The sequence below is a fragment of the Megalobrama amblycephala genome, linkage group LG13 (genome assembly GCF_018812025.1).
Source record: "Megalobrama amblycephala isolate DHTTF-2021 linkage group LG13, ASM1881202v1, whole genome shotgun sequence".
Taxonomy (NCBI): Eukaryota; Metazoa; Chordata; class Actinopteri; order Cypriniformes; family Xenocyprididae; genus Megalobrama; species Megalobrama amblycephala.
Genome location: NC_063056.1, coordinates 30,958,363 through 30,978,959, shown reverse-complemented (window position 1 = coordinate 30,978,959; position 20,597 = coordinate 30,958,363). Strand labels below are relative to the sequence as shown.

General features: G+C 35.2%; 2 protein-coding genes across 5 annotated transcripts in view; one reads left to right on the top strand and one right to left on the bottom strand.

Annotated features, from left to right (window-relative positions):
• The window catches only part of rgl2 (ral guanine nucleotide dissociation stimulator-like 2), a 35,131-nt gene extending 22,330 nt beyond the window's left edge, over nucleotides 1-12,801 (bottom strand). Inside the window, exons 1-2 of one of the 2 annotated variants that reach the window (XM_048152577.1) lie at nucleotides 12,314-12,801; nucleotides 11,442-11,610 (exon numbers count right to left, since the gene is read on the bottom strand). In XM_048152577.1, coding sequence (XP_048008534.1) covers nucleotides 11,442-11,600 — 159 coding nt within the window. In that variant the 5' untranslated portion in view covers nucleotides 11,601-11,610; nucleotides 12,314-12,801. The remainder of the gene's footprint in view (nucleotides 1-11,441; nucleotides 11,611-12,313) is intronic. The other variant, XM_048152576.1, reaches the window with a different exon arrangement.
• Nucleotides 11,549-20,597, top strand: part of phf1 (PHD finger protein 1) — a 28,275-nt gene continuing 19,226 nt past the window's right edge. For 2 of the 3 annotated variants that reach the window (XM_048152579.1, XM_048152582.1), the window contains exons 1-5: nucleotides 11,549-11,680; nucleotides 16,062-16,627; nucleotides 17,068-17,146; nucleotides 17,293-17,374; nucleotides 19,587-19,673. In XM_048152579.1, coding sequence (XP_048008536.1) covers nucleotides 16,626-16,627; nucleotides 17,068-17,146; nucleotides 17,293-17,374; nucleotides 19,587-19,673 — 250 coding nt within the window. In that variant the 5' untranslated portion in view covers nucleotides 11,549-11,680; nucleotides 16,062-16,625. Of the gene's footprint in view, nucleotides 11,681-16,061; nucleotides 16,688-17,067; nucleotides 17,147-17,292; nucleotides 17,375-19,586; nucleotides 19,674-20,597 lie in introns of all 3 variants that reach the window. The other variant, XM_048152581.1, reaches the window with a different exon arrangement.

The window sequence follows — 20,597 nt, the reverse complement described above, 5'->3', positions numbered from 1 at the left end:
TTTCAGAAAGTAAAAATAGCTGACACTGTGAGCCACTGCCACAGGTGAACCACAGACATAAATTTATATTAGCCTAAGCCGAACTGAAACTTGGCTGAAACAAATCCCTTGATATCTGCCTTTCTTTCTGGTTAATGTAGTTTTTTTTTGTTTTTGTTTGTTTTTGTTTTTTGCCTTTTCTTTTCTTTTCTGCAATTGTTGTGTATGGGTGTTTGACTGAAGAGGTGCTTAATACATATGCACTTGAAGATTCATCTCATTCTAAAATAAACGTAATAAAGACAAGATTTTTTTTGCATTTTCTAAAGAAAGAGTGATGCTAACCCATGCAAAGCACCCTGCCACAATGTTAATGGCATTATGTGTGGTTGCCAGGGTGTTGCTATGCAGTTAGGGTTTTATGAGTGGTTTTACTTTGCAGTTTCTAGGTGTTGCTCTGAAGTTTGTAGCATAGCAACACCTTGGCAACCATCCAGAATATATAGCAATCTGCATAGCAACATGTTAGAAACCATTCAAAATCTGGGTGGTTGCTAAGGCATTGCTATGCAGTTTCTAAGGTTTTTCAAATAGTTTTAGTGTGTTGCTATGCAGTTGCTAGAGTGTTCTGTGTGGTTTCCAGCATGTTGCTATGAGGATTGCTATGAATTTTGGGTGGCAGCCAAGGTGCTGCTTTGCAGTTTGTAGCATAGCAACACCTTGGCAACTACCCAGAATGTATAGCAATCTTCAAAGCAACATGCTAGAAACCATCCAGAATCTGGGTGATTGTCAAGACATTGCTATGCAGTTTCTAGGATGTTTTAAATAGTTTAAGTGTGTTCTAAGACATTTTAACAGATTTTGCCATTACTAGGATGTTGTTTTGGGGGGTTTTCTTGTTGCACATTTCTAAACTGTTTCTGATAGTGCTGTCAAATCGATTAATCGTGATTAAATAAAAGTTTGTGTGTGTGTGTGTGTGTGTGTATATATATATATATATATATATATATATATATACACATATATATTTACAAACTTTGTTAGATGCGATTAAATCACGATTAATCAATTTGACAGTAGGGCTGCAAGATATATCGTTTTGGCATTGATATCGCGATGTGCGCATACATGCAAAATTATGTCAAAATGCCTCTGTGAGTATCCTCATAAACACAGTGCCTTATGGCTTACATGAACGTAAATAATTGAGAAAGAAAACGGATGCGTATTGTTATACTGGATCTGTGCATTCTGTCTTAAAGTGACAGCAGCCTAATATTCCTGCTGTTGACTGTGTCATGAATGTTAATCAAACAACAAAAGACAAAGAGAAAATCTCTTTTGTAGCTTTAACACGGATTAATTATATTTAATTTATACTTTGAAGACTATGCAGTTTTCTTTTACATTTGATTATTCAATTTCTGTACCTGAATCCTGTTAGAATTACCGGAAATACATAAAGCACTATTTATTTCATTTGTATCTTTGTTCTATTATATTCATCAATGTTTGTAATTTGTTTATTATTTTCTATGCAGACTCACTCCCCTACAAAATCACCCCAATCTCTGTAGAATGATTAATTCTTTTCAAATAGAGCTAGTCAAGTCATCTGGTGAAATTGTTTTCATATCGCAATATATATAGCAGAAAAACAAAATATCGCAATGTCAGTTTTTTCCATTACCGTGCAGCCCTATTTGACAGCACTAGTTTAGAATAGAAGCATAATTTTAGTTATTATCATTCATGTTTGTAACACAAATGGAACAAGCTGCATGTCAAATGTATTTACTTTTACTTTAAAGGTTTAGAAGTTTTGGAACATCTGTAGTCCCGAGTTATGAGCAATGATAGTAGCGATACTTGCCAACTTAACTATCTACAAAATGCATTGTTATGCTGAGTCCATCTTTGATGCAACACAAAGTGCAAAACTTCTTCATTTCGATACTGTTTACCAATCCTCTCTGAGTCAGGTTTGGAATTAACCTCATCGGGTCATTAACACAGACACTTTAACAGTAGCTGTTAATATCATGCTGCGAAATCCACACTCTTGGGTACGTTTGGAAACTTTGAGGTTTGCCTTTAGGTTATACCAGCTGTGAGTTTCCATGTCTTTTCTCAGCCAACAGGAAGTGCATAATAACTATGGACAAACACAGGAAACAGGACATGCTGTCATGTCATGCTGCCCTTCCTCCCCCCACACGTTACTCTCTCAGTCAAACGCTTTTAGTCTCTGTATTCACAAGCGTTAGCCTCAGGGGAGGGTGAACAAAAAAAAAAAACTCTATAGAATTTCCCAAGACAATATCAGCTGCTCTGTGTTTACTATCCTCTCTGCTCCTTAGCAGGGGAGATTGAGGCCAATTGTAACACAAGGCAATTGTAAACAAACACATTATTTTGAGTAACAAACAGGTAAGCCACATTCACACAGCAGCAGAATACGGTTGTCAGTACTATATTTGAGTCCTTAAACCGGTTATGTTCACACACACAGTACAGTTATTTACAGGAGTGACAAATGCATTCTATAACTGAACTCGCACGTAAATTTTCAGGACTTACAACTGCATTCTCAGAAAACCTGCAGTGTGTGAACAGAACCGGACTGGACAACTGTGGCCCTGTTTACACCTGGTATGAAGATGCATTTTACTCAATCAGATCACAAGTGGACGATGCTAAATACAGGTGTAAACAGTAAACTTGAAAACGCAATAGACCGGATTGCTTTTGTATTGCTCATGTGGTCGAATGTGTTCGAACAGCCACAAAAGACCGCCTACTGACCTAATGCGTAAATATTATGGGAAGCGAGCTAGCCAGACTTTAGTGGGTGACTTAAACTTTGTCGGCTGAAGACCCAAGTTTGGTTTGAAGATGAAAAACATACCAAGCACAATGTTCTCTAACCAGTCCTGATTTCTAACAAGCGCTCACCGCGTTCGAGCAATCAGGTCAGAAATTAAACCTGATGCTCTCCGTTTGTTTTTCCATCGTCTCTGGTCGCGTTCATAAATTGCGCAAGCTTATTTTGTCCATTAGATCGAAAGATCTGAACAAACCCATACATTTACCCACCCATAGACCCTCCCCTCGAAGAGGAGGTTGAAAGTCGACAAGAGACAATAAAATACCTGGTGTAAACAGGTATGTGTCTCCCTCGTCCACTTGTGATCCAATCAACCTCTAGATACCGTTGATATTCTCCACCGGAGCTGCTCCCGTCAATTTTGTATTCTACGCACGACTGAAATGCCCTGCTCTCCACCCAGATATAAAAGCTGCTGTCATTTAATGAAGATTTGACGGATGAACTCGCAGCTCGATTGGACTCTTCTTGTATAAAAGTGATAAGACATTTCTGTTTTATGGACGTCGTCATCTTGGATATTACTTCGGTCACTGTCGCTAGAGAATATGGGCTTGACTCCTGTTGCACGTTCATACAGACAGTATTCGAGACTCTAGTTGCTGTTTGAAGGGGACTTTTCGAAATGCATTTGCCAATCCCAAAAACTTAGTGTGAATGAAGCCTTAGTCAGAATATGATTTGGAAATAATATATAAATACAGGTTTTAAAGGTGCAGAAACTCTGTTGATATTTGAATTCACCAAAACAAACACACCCCTACCAAAAAGGATCACACCCCTATCTTGATAGCTCCACCCCCAAATTCTCAAACATGCTATGCAGCACAGGCACCTCCCCCCTAATGAGTGGATACGCCCCTTACTGTTGATTGGCTACAAGTGTGTTTTGGTGCTCGGTCCGATCCACTTTCAACAGCATTTCTCAGAAATCACTTACTGTACCTTTAATCATGACTGAGAGGTCAGGGTCAATTATTATATTTATGAAATAAATATGACTTTTGATTCGTTGCAATGTGCTTAAAACATTATTTCATTCAAATATCAAGTTAAAAACTGAACTTGACTTATTAGCTAGTCAGTACATCTTAGTTAAAAGGATTTAGTTTTCAAATAATTATAACGTTAGTGCTGCTTAAAGGGACAGTTCACCCAAAAATGAAAATTCTGTCATCATTTACTCACCCTCATGTTGTTGCAAACCTGTATGAGTTTCTTTCTTCTGTTGAACACAAAAGAATATGTTTTGAAGAATGTTGGTAACCAGACAGTTGACGGTAGCCATTGACTTCCATAGTATTTTTTTTTCCTACTATGGAAGTCAATGGCTACTGTCAGCTGTTTGATTACCAATTTTTGGGTGAACGATCCCGTTAAAGACTTTCGCTTTAAAAACGTATTATTCCTGACAACTAAAAGAATGCCTTATAAAGGTAAAAAAAAAAAGAAAGAATATTAATTAGTATAAAGCAATCAGGGCCATCCTTATGACAGGTATATTTGGGTAGTCTGTGAGTTATGAAGGAAAATGTTAAAAAATAAAAATAAAATGCCCCTGTTTTCCCCTGCTAATACGACAACCTCACACACATTAAAAACCTTATATGTCCCTGCCGGCTGCGTTCTCACTGAAACACATCGTAAATACATCACAGGGGAGCTATTTACAGAGATCTATTGTTTCTGGCTCCTCCATGAATACCTCGTCTCGCTCTCTCTTTTATCTCCCCTCTTCTTGTGTTCTCATCTATTACTGCATCGACCAACTTTTCCTCTTTCTCTGCTAATCGAAATCACACCGTGACCGCCTCGGAGCACTCGCCACTGACAATCACAATGCAGCTTAATGGAAATCAGTCAATCATTCCTGCCCTGTTGTTGAGAGGTTTGGTCGATGCAGTGCTGGCATTTCCCGCAGCCGTTTCTGCGTGACACACGGTGCTGCATGTGGCCCACGGTGCACCGTTCTGGGGACATAATGAGCGCTCTGTAGACAAACTGGGTCAGATGAGGTTGTTTTTAGCTAAACAATTATCTAGCCTTCCTAGCTTTCCACCCTCCCTCCCTCTCTCTGTCTCTCTGTTTTTACGTTACACCCAGATACACACACACACAAGGAAGTTTCACGGTGATGACTGCAAACACATTTTGACCTACACATATGCATCCTGCCACAGTCATTAAAGAATAAAGAGAGGGCCGGATCTCGTTTCATCCTGTTGAGTCTTCTCTGGCCTTGCTTTTGTGTCATCCGAGCAAGTCCCTACAAAAGAGCCAGTGTGTTTCATAGTGGACTTTTGCATTATTTACCAAAGAGCTGTGAGCTGGTCATGTGACCTTAACAGGAGGGAAGTTACTACAGTAAACTGTCTGTATGAGCCAGCGGGGCTTCTGTTTTTAGACCGGGGAATCCAAGTGTTGAATGAGTCTAACCTTGGTGTAGCAATTTCTAGTCAATACTCAGGATGTTGTGACAAGAAAGAAGACCAGGGCCTTGACCAGCATAGACACGGACACATGCTCAATATTCAGATTAGCGGTTGATCAATATGGGGTTTTCAATGACAGATTCTTCACTTGCTCAATTTGGCTCTTCCCAATATATGTCAATACTACAATTATATCCGTTTATTCAGTTAGATGAACGAAAAAGCTTTTTTTTTTCTACTCTGACGCTACAAAAATGCTACATGGCATTTGTTTATTTGAGATTATAAATATGTATATAAATATGTATATATATATATATATATATATATATATATATATATATATATATATATATATATTTCTATTAATAATTTATGCACTGTGTAAAGAATGCTTTAAGCAACGTGGTTAATTTATATATACTGTCAAACCAAAATGTATTCAGACACCTTGAACATTTCATTCATTATTACAGTTTATTTACTATAGTTTAAAAAAATGGTAATAAAATATGACAAGATCTCTGAGTTAAACTGTGTCAGAAAAAAGTAATCTTAATTATGTCAGATAACACTTGGTCAGGTCAAAGTGTCTGAATAATTTTAGGTCCCAAATTTTTATCAATTTTACTTCTAGTCCACTGTATGAAAAATTTTGGGGTATAATATGTCACAGTTTACTTTTTTCATTTCATTTTTTTGCTATCTTCACTTACATAAATGAACTATAGTGTCCTGCACCCACTAGTAAATTTGAAATATATATATTAAAAAAATAAAACCATCTCGAGATTAAAGTTGTTAAATTTCGAGAAAAAACTCGTTAAATTTCGAGAAAAAAGTCGAAATAAAATGTTGAGAATAAACTCATTAAATTACGAGAAAAAACTTGTTAAATTTCAAGAAAAAAGTTTAGATAAAATGTAGAGAATAAACTCATTAAATTATGAGAATAAACTCATTAAATTATGAGAATAAAGTCATTAAATTATGAGAAAAAAGTCGTTAAATTACGAGAAAAAAGTCGAGATAAAATGTTGAGAATAAACTTATTAAATTATGAGAATAAACACATTAAATTATGAGAATAAAGTCATTAAATTACGAGAAAAAAGTCGTTAAATTATGAGAACAAATTCGTAATTTAACGAATTTGTTCTCGTAATTTAACTACTTTTTTCTCAAAATTTAACGAGTTTTTTCTCGAAATTTAACAACTTTAATCTCGAGATGGTTTTATTTTTTTATTATTGCTTGGCCCTAATCCTCTTCTGTGTATATATATATATATATATATATATATATATATATATATATATATATTCTGTGTTTATATATTTGTTATTTATTATTATTTAATTATGTAATTATTTATTAATAATAATAATGAATAAAAAAGCATGGTTTACTTTGTTTATATAATTTTATAATATAAATATAATGTAAAAATAAATGTAAATATAATATATATATATATATATATATATATATATATATATATATATATATATATATATATATATATATATATATATATATTTATTTATTAAATTAAACGGGTCATGAACTGCAAATTTATTTATTTATTTATTTTACATTTTATGATGTTCTCTAAGGTCCACTTATAATGTTATCAAGATTTTTACATCAAAAACATCCTAATTTAGAAGTAATAAGCTATTTCCTATCCTGTTTTTAACCGTCTCTTTTGATGGGCGTGCTGCATTCAAGACTCGGAAGTAAACGCCCACCTCTATGATTGGCTAACAGTTTTGCATATTAAAATAAGTAAGAACTTTGAGTTACCACGGTTATATTTGACAAAGGATGACTTACGGTGTTTCGTGTAAACGTAATTATGAATGAATGTACCATCATTTGTCATTCTTTATAGGCTATTCAGAGATGAAAATGAAAAACGTATACATTGTCATTTGCAGCGTCGTGTTTTAAATATTATATTAGATCTTTCTCACTGAAACTTTCATTCAGGACTACAGTGAATGGCTTCAAAACAATAACAAAACCAGCGTTCTCTACATGCTTTCTTCCGTATCCGATAATCCATCGCATTAACCCCATAAATGCCGAAGCAAAGTAAAGAACAGCAAATTAAAATTATTCAGTTGACTGCGGCGCTACAGTATAAATACTCAGTTCATATTAAACGATCTGTAACAGACAAAGCAATAGTGACACATGATAAAAACACTTACTCACACTTGTGTGTTGCAACGTTACTGTCAGATCCAGTGTAGTTGACGCTGCATTATCTTTTAGTTTCAGTCTCTCTGAAAAGCCTGAGTCGAATTGTGTCTTGTTTAAAAACTAATCCGTAGTATCTGACGCGGAACTTAAAAAAAATGTTCATCCACACTTTCTTAATGTTAGGATCTCAAGGATGGCAATGCAAAGACTGTGTTTTTCCATACCTTTCCACTTCAAAACGTCTTGCAATCCTCAGAGGCATCTCTATCATTTTGATGCTGGAATATTGCTGTGTTTGTGTCAGACTCATATTTACTACTACATGACTTGCGCAAATTGGTGGGGTAAAGAGGCAATTATGTAGAAGTAGGCGTTGATCTTCTACTGCAGAGGTGGTCTTTCGTCGCACTATGACATAATAATGTGACAAAATCCAAAACGAGTCGTTTTCTGAGCTTGGTTTCAATAAAAGCTGTTTTTGGATTAACGAGGAACGGTATTTTTATGGTACAATGACATCTTATATAACAAAATTTGATTTCTCAATTCATGACCCCTTTAATAAAGAGTATAATAAGTGGCTCATTTGAAAGCTCTTTTGATTTTAAGGAAACACTTGATATGAATGTAAGCTACTTGACGTAATCTCAACCCCGTCTGCAGCAGCTGACGGTATATAAACACAGCGTGAGAGAATACCAGGTGGGGTCACAATCAGCAGTGCACGAGGGCTTTTGCCTCAGGCTGATAAGAAACTCACCACCCTGTAGTACTTCTAAAACAAAACAGTTCAGGCTAAAACAAACACAAAGCAGGTCAATCGGAGAGCAACAGATGAGCGTATTTGAATTTTATGAACTTTCAGCCCGGCCTCTTTATATCACCACAGTTAGTTATGTAATAGATTCCCATCAAATGAACATTTGCAGCGTGTTACCCTCTACTTCAGTCAAACCAAAAGCAGCTTTTCTTAGAACCAAACAACTGTCGCTTCAGTTTCCTTATGATTATATGTCTCAAGAGGACGAGGCCTTCAGCACTTCAAGTGAAAGGGTCACAACTCAGCTGAATATCCTGTTTCATGTTTTAATCCACAAGTGAAAGCTGATCTAACATGAAACACCAACACATTCAGTAAGACAAAACGTATGTACTGTATGATAAATGTGTGCCCTTCTCTTAGCCATAGAAACACATTATAAGGATAAGCAAGGAAACCCAATGAGGAAGACCTGGTCCAAGAAATATTTGTTCTCACTTTGGTAGTAATTATGTTGTTGTTGGTAGTACTCATGTGCTGTAACCAAGGTTAAAAATTAACCAGAACTTTAAAATGCAAAAATGACGGTGGCAAAAATAGCCCCTTTGTGTAAATGTGGGTGTAAAAAATACCAGTTATTTAAAATGCACTCTAAGGGCCCGTTCACACCAAGGACAATAACTGTAACGATAAAGATATAGACCATTTTGGTGTTTGCAAACAGTGATGATGTGTTTTGTGGGCGGAGCTTCAACCTGGAGTCAGAAAACAGTTCTGCAGTAGCAGTCTGAATAAAAGTATAAAAAAGGTCATTTTGAGTTTATATCTCACACTTTTTGAGTTTTTTTCTTGCAACTTAGAGTGTATATCTCACAATTCTGAGAAGAAAAATCAGAATTGCGAGATATAAACTCCTTTTTTTCTTCAGAACTGCAAGTTTATATCCCGCAATTCAGACTTTTGTTCAGTCATGTTTTCAATTCAAGATGGCGAAATTTCATAAAAATAAGTAGTTTGCCTCGCTGGATATTACTGACAGTCACTGAATATTTCAATCATAAAACAGTTGTCAAATATTAAATGATTAGCTACTTACTCGCCAACTTTCACTGCTATAAAACAAAACACACTGGAAGACGCACTTTGTCTTCTGTGATAAGCCCAGCTTTCTTTGATTTGATTGGCCAGCTCACTCATTCTGACAGTGACTGTCAGTGAAAATGTAACTTTTAAAACTTTTTTTTTTTGTCATCCTAACAACAAACAAAGCCGTGCATAATGGAGTACAGCAGAGAAGCATCAATAATATCAAATATTTGTCCATTTCTAATTATTGGGGGGACTTGTCCCCTTCAATGTGTATGGTGGTTACGGCCCTGATAGAGTACCTTAGGGATGACGTGTTTGTGTAGGCAAGCGAGTTAGCATTTTAGGACTTCCGGTTCCATCGCCATAAAGTCTATGGTTTTTTTGAATGGCTTTTTGCTAAATCGCCTGAAATAAGGTCTGCATTTTTCATAAAAAGGTGGATAAGTATTCATACACAGCGCAGATCATAATCAGCGAGCGTGTTTTTAAATAAAGTTTGAGGAAGCTTGGTGCTGGTGACGTTGATCCGCGACCATGGTGTGCTGTAGTCCGTTTATAGCCTGTTAGCTTTTTATATCTGACGACTTTATTTAGGCTGTATAAAAAATTTATAAATGTTGTGTTAACTTGTAAAGATTATCTTGATGGACAAAACGTGTAAGTGTCATAACGCTTTGTTAAACACAGAGCTTATTTTTTGCGATTTTCCAAAAGTTTATGGGAAAAATGCATAGGTTTTCGATCGAGGGAACCCGTGCGCCACTAACTTCCGGGTTGGCCTACAAAAACACGTCATCTCTGACGTACTCTATTCAGACGCAGCGATAGTTTAAAAAAAATATATATATATTTGCCTACCTTACCTTTAATATTTTAGTGGAAACTGTAATACATTTTTACAGTTGATGAATAAAAAGTTCATTATTTGAAATAGATTCTAAATGTTTTAACAGTCACATCCTTGCTGAATAAAAGTATTAATTTCTTAACTCCAAACTTTTTTTTTTTTTTTTTACTTTTTTATTTATAAGCACATTTGCCTCTTAGTAAGCATTGATTTTACATTCTGACTGTAGGCTATAGACACAGCACTACATTTTGTCAATTTTTACATATTCACCCTCTAAACAGTAATTCAGGGGACCTGTTACCACAACTCAAATAAATGCATGGTTTCAAGTTAAAATTTCAAATGTATTGTTTTAATTAAACCTTTTAAGTTGCAAACATTCTTTTGTTGAGTTCTGTTGACATAATAATGTTGATCATTACATCAACTTAATATTGTTAGCAATTTCAACTCAAATGTATGCGTTAATTGGCTTTTTTTTTTAATTGGGTTGTAGTAACTTAATTAAATTGTCTTGATAACTTTAGAAATTAGACAGTGGACTTCTAGTTCCCATCATGCTTTGCATTAGGACTGGATAAGGAGAATAAATGTTGAAATTAAGTGTTAATTTATTTGCTTTTAGTGAAAGGAAAGACCTGTTATAGTGTTTAATGCAGGTATGTTTGACATTTAAAAGAGTTTCTGTAATGTTGGAGTTTTGTGGTTACTATTGTGCTGAAGAGTAGATACATGAAGGTAAACATATTGATTCTATAAGCAATGACTGTGCTAATGCCAGTGACAAGTAATATCTTGTTCATTAAATATACATGCTAAATAGGTTACATTTAGCATGTGCTATGATAACTGTTGATTTGAACTGAATTAGATAAGATTAACTGGTTCCAGGGCTACAACTCTGGTAGTTAGAGCAACTTAATTTTTCTGAGTAATCAACTTTAAAAAATTGTGTTTATGCTACAAATTGTTAAGTTCCTCCAACTCAGTGTAGCTTGTTGGTTGAACATAATTTCGAATATGAAAATAAGTTGTCATAACTCAAAAAAAATTAATTCAAACTGTTGCGTTAATTTTTGCTGTTGTTGTTGATCCAACATTATTTTTTAGTGTATATTGATCTCCTACAGATCCTACCAAAGGTGTGACCTCTCCTCCTGATCCCTCATTATATTAATATAACATATAAATGATGATAAGGAGTGAATCGTGACATCATTGTCATCTTACCTGTGTGTGATCTGCCTCCCTGTTTTCATTCTCCTTCCACAGCTGATCCGGAGGTCCGTCGACCTCTGGCTGTAGGGGTCGATATCCAATGAGGGGCACTTCTCTCGGACCCACTCCTGGCAGCTCGACTCCAGATGTTTTCATACTACGGGGGAGCATGATGGTGCCGCTGGCCCAAAAACAAAACCCCAGGTCATTTGGAGAGGAACAAGCAGCTCAACAGGGAGTCATTTGCCCTGGTAGATCATTTGTTTTCATCATTTACATTTCCCTCTGCCAAGAGACAACTTCAAATTTGAATTCACGCCCCTCCCTTGCCTTGTCTCCTTTCCCTCACTGGTATTTATATTAGCCTGCAGATAGAGATCTCTTTCAGGAAGAGAAGGATGGAAAGAGCGCAGCTCAAAACTCAGTGCCATTGTCACAAATGGCAATAAACAAAAATCTTTAAGATCTTTTAAACAAGTGCAAGTTCATAAACATGACACATTTTTAAACGAGTAACTGCTCTTCTGAATGCACCCATTCACTAGTCAGGGATAAACATGTATTAGTGTGCAAAACAAGACTGAATTAGGTCAAACCTAACAGGAAAATAAAGCTTTCTTTCATCTGACCCCAACCATGCGTAAAGCACTCAGCTTAACTGCGTTATTTTCTGTTTACTGAATCTAAGAGGGAAGTACCTAAGGACAACATTCACATAATGTCATTTAATGTCAGCACTGTCAAAGTACGTCTCGCACAGGACTTTTCTCACGTGAACTTACAGTTCGCAACATACCTCATACAGGACAGTACATCCTCTCACAAACATTCGTAAGCACAAAACACCTCTGCGCGATCACAACCGGACCGAAGCGCAAACATACCTGTTAGGAGATTAATATCACGTCCATCCGCCCCTGCGTGTAGATTCCTCGGAAGTCAGAGTTTCTGTCCCTCCATATCTCTCCCCTCCTGCTTCACCCGTCAACGCTTATCGGCCCGATGAAGGCGGTGAGCTGAGCGTGTTGGTGAGGTCTGCTCTGGTGACGCGCGAGCGGCGCGTTGGGCGCAGTTCCTGCTGTTACTCCAGCGCGTGTGGTCATTGGCTGGACGCACCGATGAGGAGCGGTACCCGGTAAATTCAGAGCAGCCAGCAGCGTCGCTGGCAACAACGCAGTGTCTACACACCGGACGCGTCGCGATACGAACTTATTTGGTATAAAGGTGTCTACACTGGAAGCTTCCGAAGCAACGCATACATCCAGTTTCTTTTTTTTTTTTTTTTTTGACGCGCTGCATAGTTACTCCATTTCATGTTCTTATTTTAACCAAATATTTTATTTTATTTTATTTTGCTGCTACTCTAAATAACTTCCCTCGTTAATCTGAAATAAATGTTATTTAAAAAAAAAAAAAAAATGTTATTATTATTATTATTATTATTTTGCAATTACTTATTTTATTATTATTATTACTATTACTACTATTATTATTATTATTATTATTTATTTATTTATTTATTTTTCTGCTTTACTCCCGTCACTTTATATCCCTCATTCATCTGAAATAAATCATTTTATTTTTTAAATATCATTTGTTATTTTTTTTGCAATTACTTTGATTTTTATTATTTCATTTTATGTTGCACTGCTACTTTATCCACTTTTTTTCTCTCAAGTACTATTCTATTTGAATAAAAAATATTATATATAAAATATCATGTTATTTTTTGCAATTACTTTTTTTATTTATTTAATAAAACTCAACCATCTAAACATTTTTATTTTTAAATATTTGTTTTTGCAATATTTTTTATTATTATTTTTTGTTTTATTTTGCTGCTACTCCAGCCACTTTATTTCCTCATTAATCTGAAATAAAATAATTTTATTTTTAAAATATCATGTTATTTTTTGCATTTTATTTTATTTTATTTTATATTATTATTTTTATTTTGTATTTTATTTATATTTTGCTGCTTCACTCCAGTCACTTTATATCCCTCATTCATCTGAAATAAAATAATTGTATTTTTAAAATATCTTTTGTTATTTTTTTTTTGCAATTACTTTTATTTTATTATTTCATTTTATGTTGCACTGCTACTCTATCCATTTTTTTCCTCTCGACCATTTGAATAAAAATATTTTATTTTTAATTATCATTTTATTTTTCTGCTACTCGAGCCACTTTATTTCCCCCATTCATCTGAAATAAGTTTTATTTTTTTAAATATCATTTGTGTTTTTGCAATTATTTTATTTTTCTGTAACTATTCCTGTAACTATCTAATAACTAATTGTCTCATTTGCCTATTATTACACAATTATGGTTCTATGACCTAATACTGAGTGACTAAATAGACTCTGTATATTTCATTTAGTATTTTCATAATTAATTTGCCATACATATTATGCAAACTGGACAAGAGTGATTAAAGATCCTAGAAAAAATGAGAAGAAAATGAATAAATACAGTGGAAATGCTCTTACACACATATAAATTTTAACCTAATATCTTGATTTTGAAGCTATGTGTCAACTACCCAACCCAATTATAAATATCAGCTTCATTTATGAAGAATATGTCAATAAGAAGTCCCATTTAGCTGTCTGTGTGTGTGTGTGTGTGTGTGTGTGTAGGTGTGTGTGTAGGTGTGTGTGTACCCTCACACATTGTCAAGGTTGTATTTTATTGCCTGATGTTGTTTCACGGCCTGAATTTTAAGTGGCCGGCGGTGTTGAAGTTTTTGATGTAAATGATTTATGCTTTTGAATGGCTGGACAGTTCCTAGCAGGGTGATTATTTAAAGCTAATCCTTGAGCAGAGTGCCAGCTGTGGACTCCACTCTGACCTTGCAATATTTTTATGGCAGGGCCTTGAAGACAAGAAGATCTTTAACAACAAAAATATGAACAAAAAATAGCATACAACTGTGCAATGGAAAATAATCCATTTCTTTAGCCGCCAAATAAACATGATATAACAGTCTATTATCATTTATTTCCAGTTATAGCGCTCCACATATGGCATAAATTAGCAGCCCAAGGGGATTTGGAAAAACTAGAATTACCTAATGTGTTTGTTTAAGCACTTCTTACATGTTTTGTTTATTCTAACAATAAACGTCTGGCAAAAAGGTACAAAACTATGCGTTTGTGAATATGCTCATAATTTTCCATTTTAAAACAAAGCTACTGAATGCACAAGAAACATGTTGTGACCCTCAGTTTGTCAGGACACTATCCATCTGTTCTGGAGTTAGAAGCTGTGCGTGTTATGCAAGACCTCAGCATCTCACGGTGGTTTCTGTGTTTATTAAAAGGTTGTTATGGTGAATAAAAGCATTGGTAATGTGAGCCATGCATTCAATTTGTTGGAGTGGACTAATTAAAATAGTGGTTTGGTGCTTATGAATAATTTATCACTTCTATCAAGCTCTTTAGACCTGCTCTCTAAATGACATGGCAACAACTTATTATACAAAATGTGTTACCCACAACACTTTCATGTTTGATCACTAAGTTAGAAAGAATCTAAAAGCTACTAAATACAGACTGTTTTGAGTTAGCTGCAATTTGGCACAGGAATTAAGCCAGTCTCTAGCTTGCATCTTTGCATCTTTTGTGTTTGCGCCCTCTGCTGGACTCTCAGAGAACTGCTTTACAAAAGACACGCCAGAGGCCATTTTGAACATTCCTGCACTACTATCATCACAATAAGAGTGTTTGATATATCATGATTTTGTTTTGTTTTGATCTACCTTATTTACTTGTGTTACCAGTAGGATATGTGTTGTGACATGAAATAAATGTCTTCTTCAAGAGGATAAAAGTGTAAAACAAAATTCATATTATTCATAGAATTTTGCTTGTATGTAAAACAACAATTTATACACACACACACACACATACAATTAATGTAAATATAAAAATAAATAAATGCCTTAATCAACCTGGTCTAAATGGTAAATACATTGACTGATATTTGGACAGAAGTATTAGTGCTCTTCAAAAAAAAAAATAATAATAATAATAATAATAAAATAATAAAAATATATATATATATTATATTATATTACATTAACTGTATATGTATTATTATAGTTATATTATTTTACTGTAAAATAATATAAATATAATATAATAGTAATAACAGTAATATATATATATATATATACAAAAATAAATTTATATTTACATTAACTGTCTTCAAAAATAATATATATATATATATATATATATATATATATATATATATATATATACACGTGTATGTATATATAATTTATTGATAATATTATATTGTACTTACATTTTTTTTATTTTGTGTAAATATTGTACACAACAAGTGTGTTTCATCTTAATTTTTTAAAAATAAATACACAATTTTGTTTAAGAAATGCATAATATTAATGCCAAACATTTTATCATATAGCCTAACATTTTATTTTAAATAAATATTGTGTAAAATGAGCGTTTCTTTCTTGTATTTTTATTATCACTTGCCCTCACCGATTTATTTATAATGTATTCCCATCATATCGGTTAACATGGTATTTTTCTGTGACGCAGGTTCAAACATTTTCCATAAAAATCTTTTTTTTTTTTTTTTTTTTCGTTTCGTTTTCAGGAAAGGCAGCGCGTAACAGCTTTGCCACATTTTTGCCGGCACCCAAGGGCATTTTCAAACTTTCTCCAAAAAGTCCGCGGCGCGGCTCTGCCGGACTAATTGCAGCCCCAAACTTTCCCTAATGAGCCGCTGAGAGTTTGCGGCATTGGCCGAGCGCCTGTGGGGTCGGGCGCAGGTGGTCGTGCCGGCTTTCAATCCGGTGGGATGTCGGTCAGTCGTACAGATGTGAAGGTGTTCTCAGGATCTCCCTCCCTCTCCATCTCCCTGTGTTTTATGTCTGCGTCACAACAAGTCGAAGGAGAGAGAGGCAGAGATGATGATGGCGTCTCTCTCGGGCTGATTCTCATGCCGCTTCCCTGACAAACACGCACGATAGCATCAACGGAGAGACAGAGGAAGGTTGGGAACATGAAGGGAAGACAGACAGAGAGAAAGACGGACGGACAGACGGTTGCGCACTGACGGCTTGAGTGACGCGCGTTTGATCCACCGCGACTCTCCAAACCCGCCGATTATTCGGGACAGTGATTGAGACGCAGAACAACACCGGGCATCAGGCATTTCATGTGAGTCTGACATCTCTTCCCCGTCTCTGTGACCCCAGCAGAGCAGAACACTTAACACAGGTACATCCCGTCCACGTATGATCTGTCATGCGTGTTAATTGATATGTGCATGCGCGTGCCATCATGTGTGTCTGCTCTGATGAGTTGTGTGCATTGATTAAGCACATCTGGCCATGCGTTTTGCATGCAATCAATTGCGCGCTCTTTCATGCATTGTTGTGGCATCTGCATATATTATGGTCCGCTGCATATGGCAGCCAGTGTTTTTGATCATGTGTGGCACTGCAATGTGCATTGACTCTTCATCATTTATCCTACTGTACTGTATACTGTCGCTATGCACAGAGTTTAACCCTTTAGGCTGCTGCTGTTTCCTTGTGTGGAAACACAATTTCATGTGTCTGGACCTTTTTTGCACTCTTCTTTCCCGCGCTCTTCAGGATGGGGGGAGTCAGTGAAGGAGAGGATGTTTTAGCCAGGTGGAGCGATGGACTTTTGTACCTTGGCAATGTCAAACGAGTAAGTTTGCTCTAAGTTTGTTTGGAAGAGAGAACGAGACACTGTATCAGAGAGAGGGAAGCAGCAAGTTTTAAACCGTGTGCCTTGCTGTGCTGCTGTAAATCAGTGTCGTGTTATTTGTGATGTTTAACTGTATTTATTTGCAGGTGGACAGTGTCAAGCAGTGCTGTTTGGTCAGATTTGAGGATAACTCTGAATTCTGGGTCCTCAGGAAAGACATCCACTCATGTAAGTGGATAAACTTTAAATTCAAGCTCAAAAAGTAAGTAAATGCATCCAAAATCCAATGTAAAAAAATAAATAAGAATGTATTTTTTGCTTAAAAACATAAAGCCTGTTTTTAGGACTATTACGTTTTTGTTTTTTTTCGTTGACATTATAATGTATGCCTTTTACTTTAGTTTTTTGTTGTTGTTGTTGTTGTTGTTGTAATTTTCCCAATTTTTTTCATCATTACTCATTACTTTTTTACTTAATTTCCAATAAATAAATAAATAAAAATAAAGGTAAATCAACATAAATCAATACAACAAACACTGCCATGAAGTATAAATACTTTAAATACTAATAAAATATTAATAAAATATTAATAAATAATTTACTTATTTTTCATTATAGAAATGAGAATGAGATTTATTTTTGCATTACAATAATGAGATTTTAGATGAAAAATATGCTATAAAAATAAAACATGGTAAAAATAGGCTTTTTGTTCTATAAGAAAAATATAAATTCTTAAATCTTTCTTTTTGTCCGGGAGTGAAAAATGACCCAGTTATGTTCAAGACAGGTTATGTGATAATAAACTTTGGATATAGTATCAGAATTACGCCTTATGAAAGAATTAGGAGTGATATACAGAATTTTAGAAGTTTATTTTAACTTTTAATTTTCATTCAAATTTTTTTTTTCTCTGTTGCATAACTGACATTGCCAAATGGAATTGCAAAAACGAAACTGTTTTCAAATGGTGCGTTCCGAACGGGATATATCGCCCTCCGAAGGGAGTGAAAACAATCATGGCCGCCATATTGAAGTGTTGTTCCAAACCGAAGTACTCAAAACTGGCCACTTCAAAGGGCCCTTCGGAATGAAGGATTTTGAAGGGGGCAACTGAGAGACACTTCGGGCCCCCATGATCCTTTGCACAGGGAAGTTATTTGACGTTGGAGTTTGATTTTACCATACCTTATTTATACGAGGCACATTATTATGGTCAACACGACATTGTACTTCAACAAAAATACTTTATCAGTCCATTCAAATGTTTCAAATACATAGACACAATATACAATATGGTGTGATAAACCTATATAAATAAATAAACTAATGTTAAACAAAAGGCGCAGTTTGCACAACGCAAACGTTCAGAACAACGTTCAGAGCGTGTTTTTTGGGGGTCAACCAGCGTACAAAATGTGCCTCCTTGATTGTCTCGTTAAGATGATGCAGAAGTGCGTTCCAAAAGAGTTTTTTTTGACCCCTACACCCTTCATCCCTTCGAAGCTCTCACTCCGGAGGGTAAACCCTTTGAAGGGATTAGGACATAGGGATGAGCCCTTCCAAATGGATTGCAGGGAAAAAGGTCTCCCTAAAACTACTCCTCTGCCATTGGTCAATCAAAAAGTTAGTCCTGCCCCAAACTCACACTATTGGTTGAGCCAGTGTTGCTGTCTCAGGCTCAATAGGTTTCTTTTTGAACATCTAAAAAATGGCGCACATCACCTTTTACATTAAATATTACTTGAGAAACTATGCATTATTATATAGGCCTATTTTCCATTTGTATGTTTTTTTTTGTTGGTACAGTCTTTAACTACTATGAACTAACATTTAAATTAATCATTTGATACAGTGCACTTATTGTAAACATGCATGTTTTTACATTGTACTTAATTTAAAAAAAAAATACATGAATGTAAATACATCTGTAATTAATTTCTGTAATTACATCTATAATTACACTTTTGACACTTCCCTTACACCTTAACCCACCCTTAAACCTACCCATACCATCAAACCTGTCTCTAACCTTACCCGTATCCCACCTCAATAGCAGCAAAAGTGGTTACACTTTATTTTACACTATGTGCACTTTTAATGTACTTACCCATGAAAGTACTGAGTAATCTTAAGGTAACAACAACATTAAGTTTAGGGGTAGGTTCAGGGTTAGTACCTAGTTATTACCCAGTTTATGTCATTACTACAATAACAACATGCGAAAAGGACTGTAAAATAAAGAGCTAAAGCAAAAGTGACCACAACAAGTACATTGTACTTATTTTTGTACACCTAATATAAAGTGCAACCTTTTTGTTAATAACAAATCTGAAGTAAAGATCAAAATAATGAAATGTTGGTGTGTTCTAGATATTTTGAAGTTGTCTATTTGTCGTCTGTCCAGTAAATGACCATGTTTCTTGTTTCCTGTGTTCAGTCTCTTCAGGAGGAGAGGAGGTGTGCTGTATCTGTGATGCTCCGCCTCTTAAAGAACCTCTCGTAAACTGCCTCAAATGTCGCCACGGTAATCCGACATATAAAAACCTTTTATGTAGATTATGTAGAACTGTAGATTTATATCTTACTCTTGCGTTTTGTTTAATTTGTCTTTGTGTATACAGTAATAAAGAAAAAAAAAGTTGCTGTTTGGATTTAAATTGGCAAATACTTAAAGGTGCCCTAGAACCTTTTTTTAAAAGATGTAATATAAGTCTAAGGTGTCCCCTGAATGTGTCTGTGAAGTTTCAGATCAAAATACCCCATAGATTCTTTTTAATTCATTTTTTTAACTTCCTATTTTGGGGCATAATTAGAAATGAGCCGATTCAGGGTGTGTGGCCCTTTAAATCTCGTGCTCCACACCCACAGAGCTCGCACTTGCCTTAAACAACATAAAAAAAAGTTCACACAGCTAATATAACCCTCAAAATGGATCTTTACAAAGTGTTGGTCATGCAGCATGTCTAATCGCGTAAGTACAGTGTTTATTTTGATGTTTACATTTGATTCTGAATGAGTTTGAGGCTATGCTCCGTGGCTAACGGCTAATGCTACACTGTTGGAGAGATTTATAAAGAATGAAGATGTGTTTATGAATTATACAGACTGTAAGTGTTTAAAAAATGAAAATAGCGACAGCTCTCTTGTCTCCGTGAATACAGTAAGAAATGATGGTAACTTTAACCACATTTAACAGTACATTAGCAACATGCTAACGAAACATTTATAAAGACAATTTACAAATATCACTAAAAATATCATGATATCATGGATCATGTCAGTTATTATCGCTCTATCTGCCATTTTTCGCTATTGTCTTTGCTTGCTTACCTAGTCTGATGGTTCAGCTGTGCACAGATCCAGACGTTAATACTGGCTGCCCTTGTGTAATGCCTCGATCATGGGCTGGCATATGCAAATATTGGGGGCGTACATATTAATGATCCTG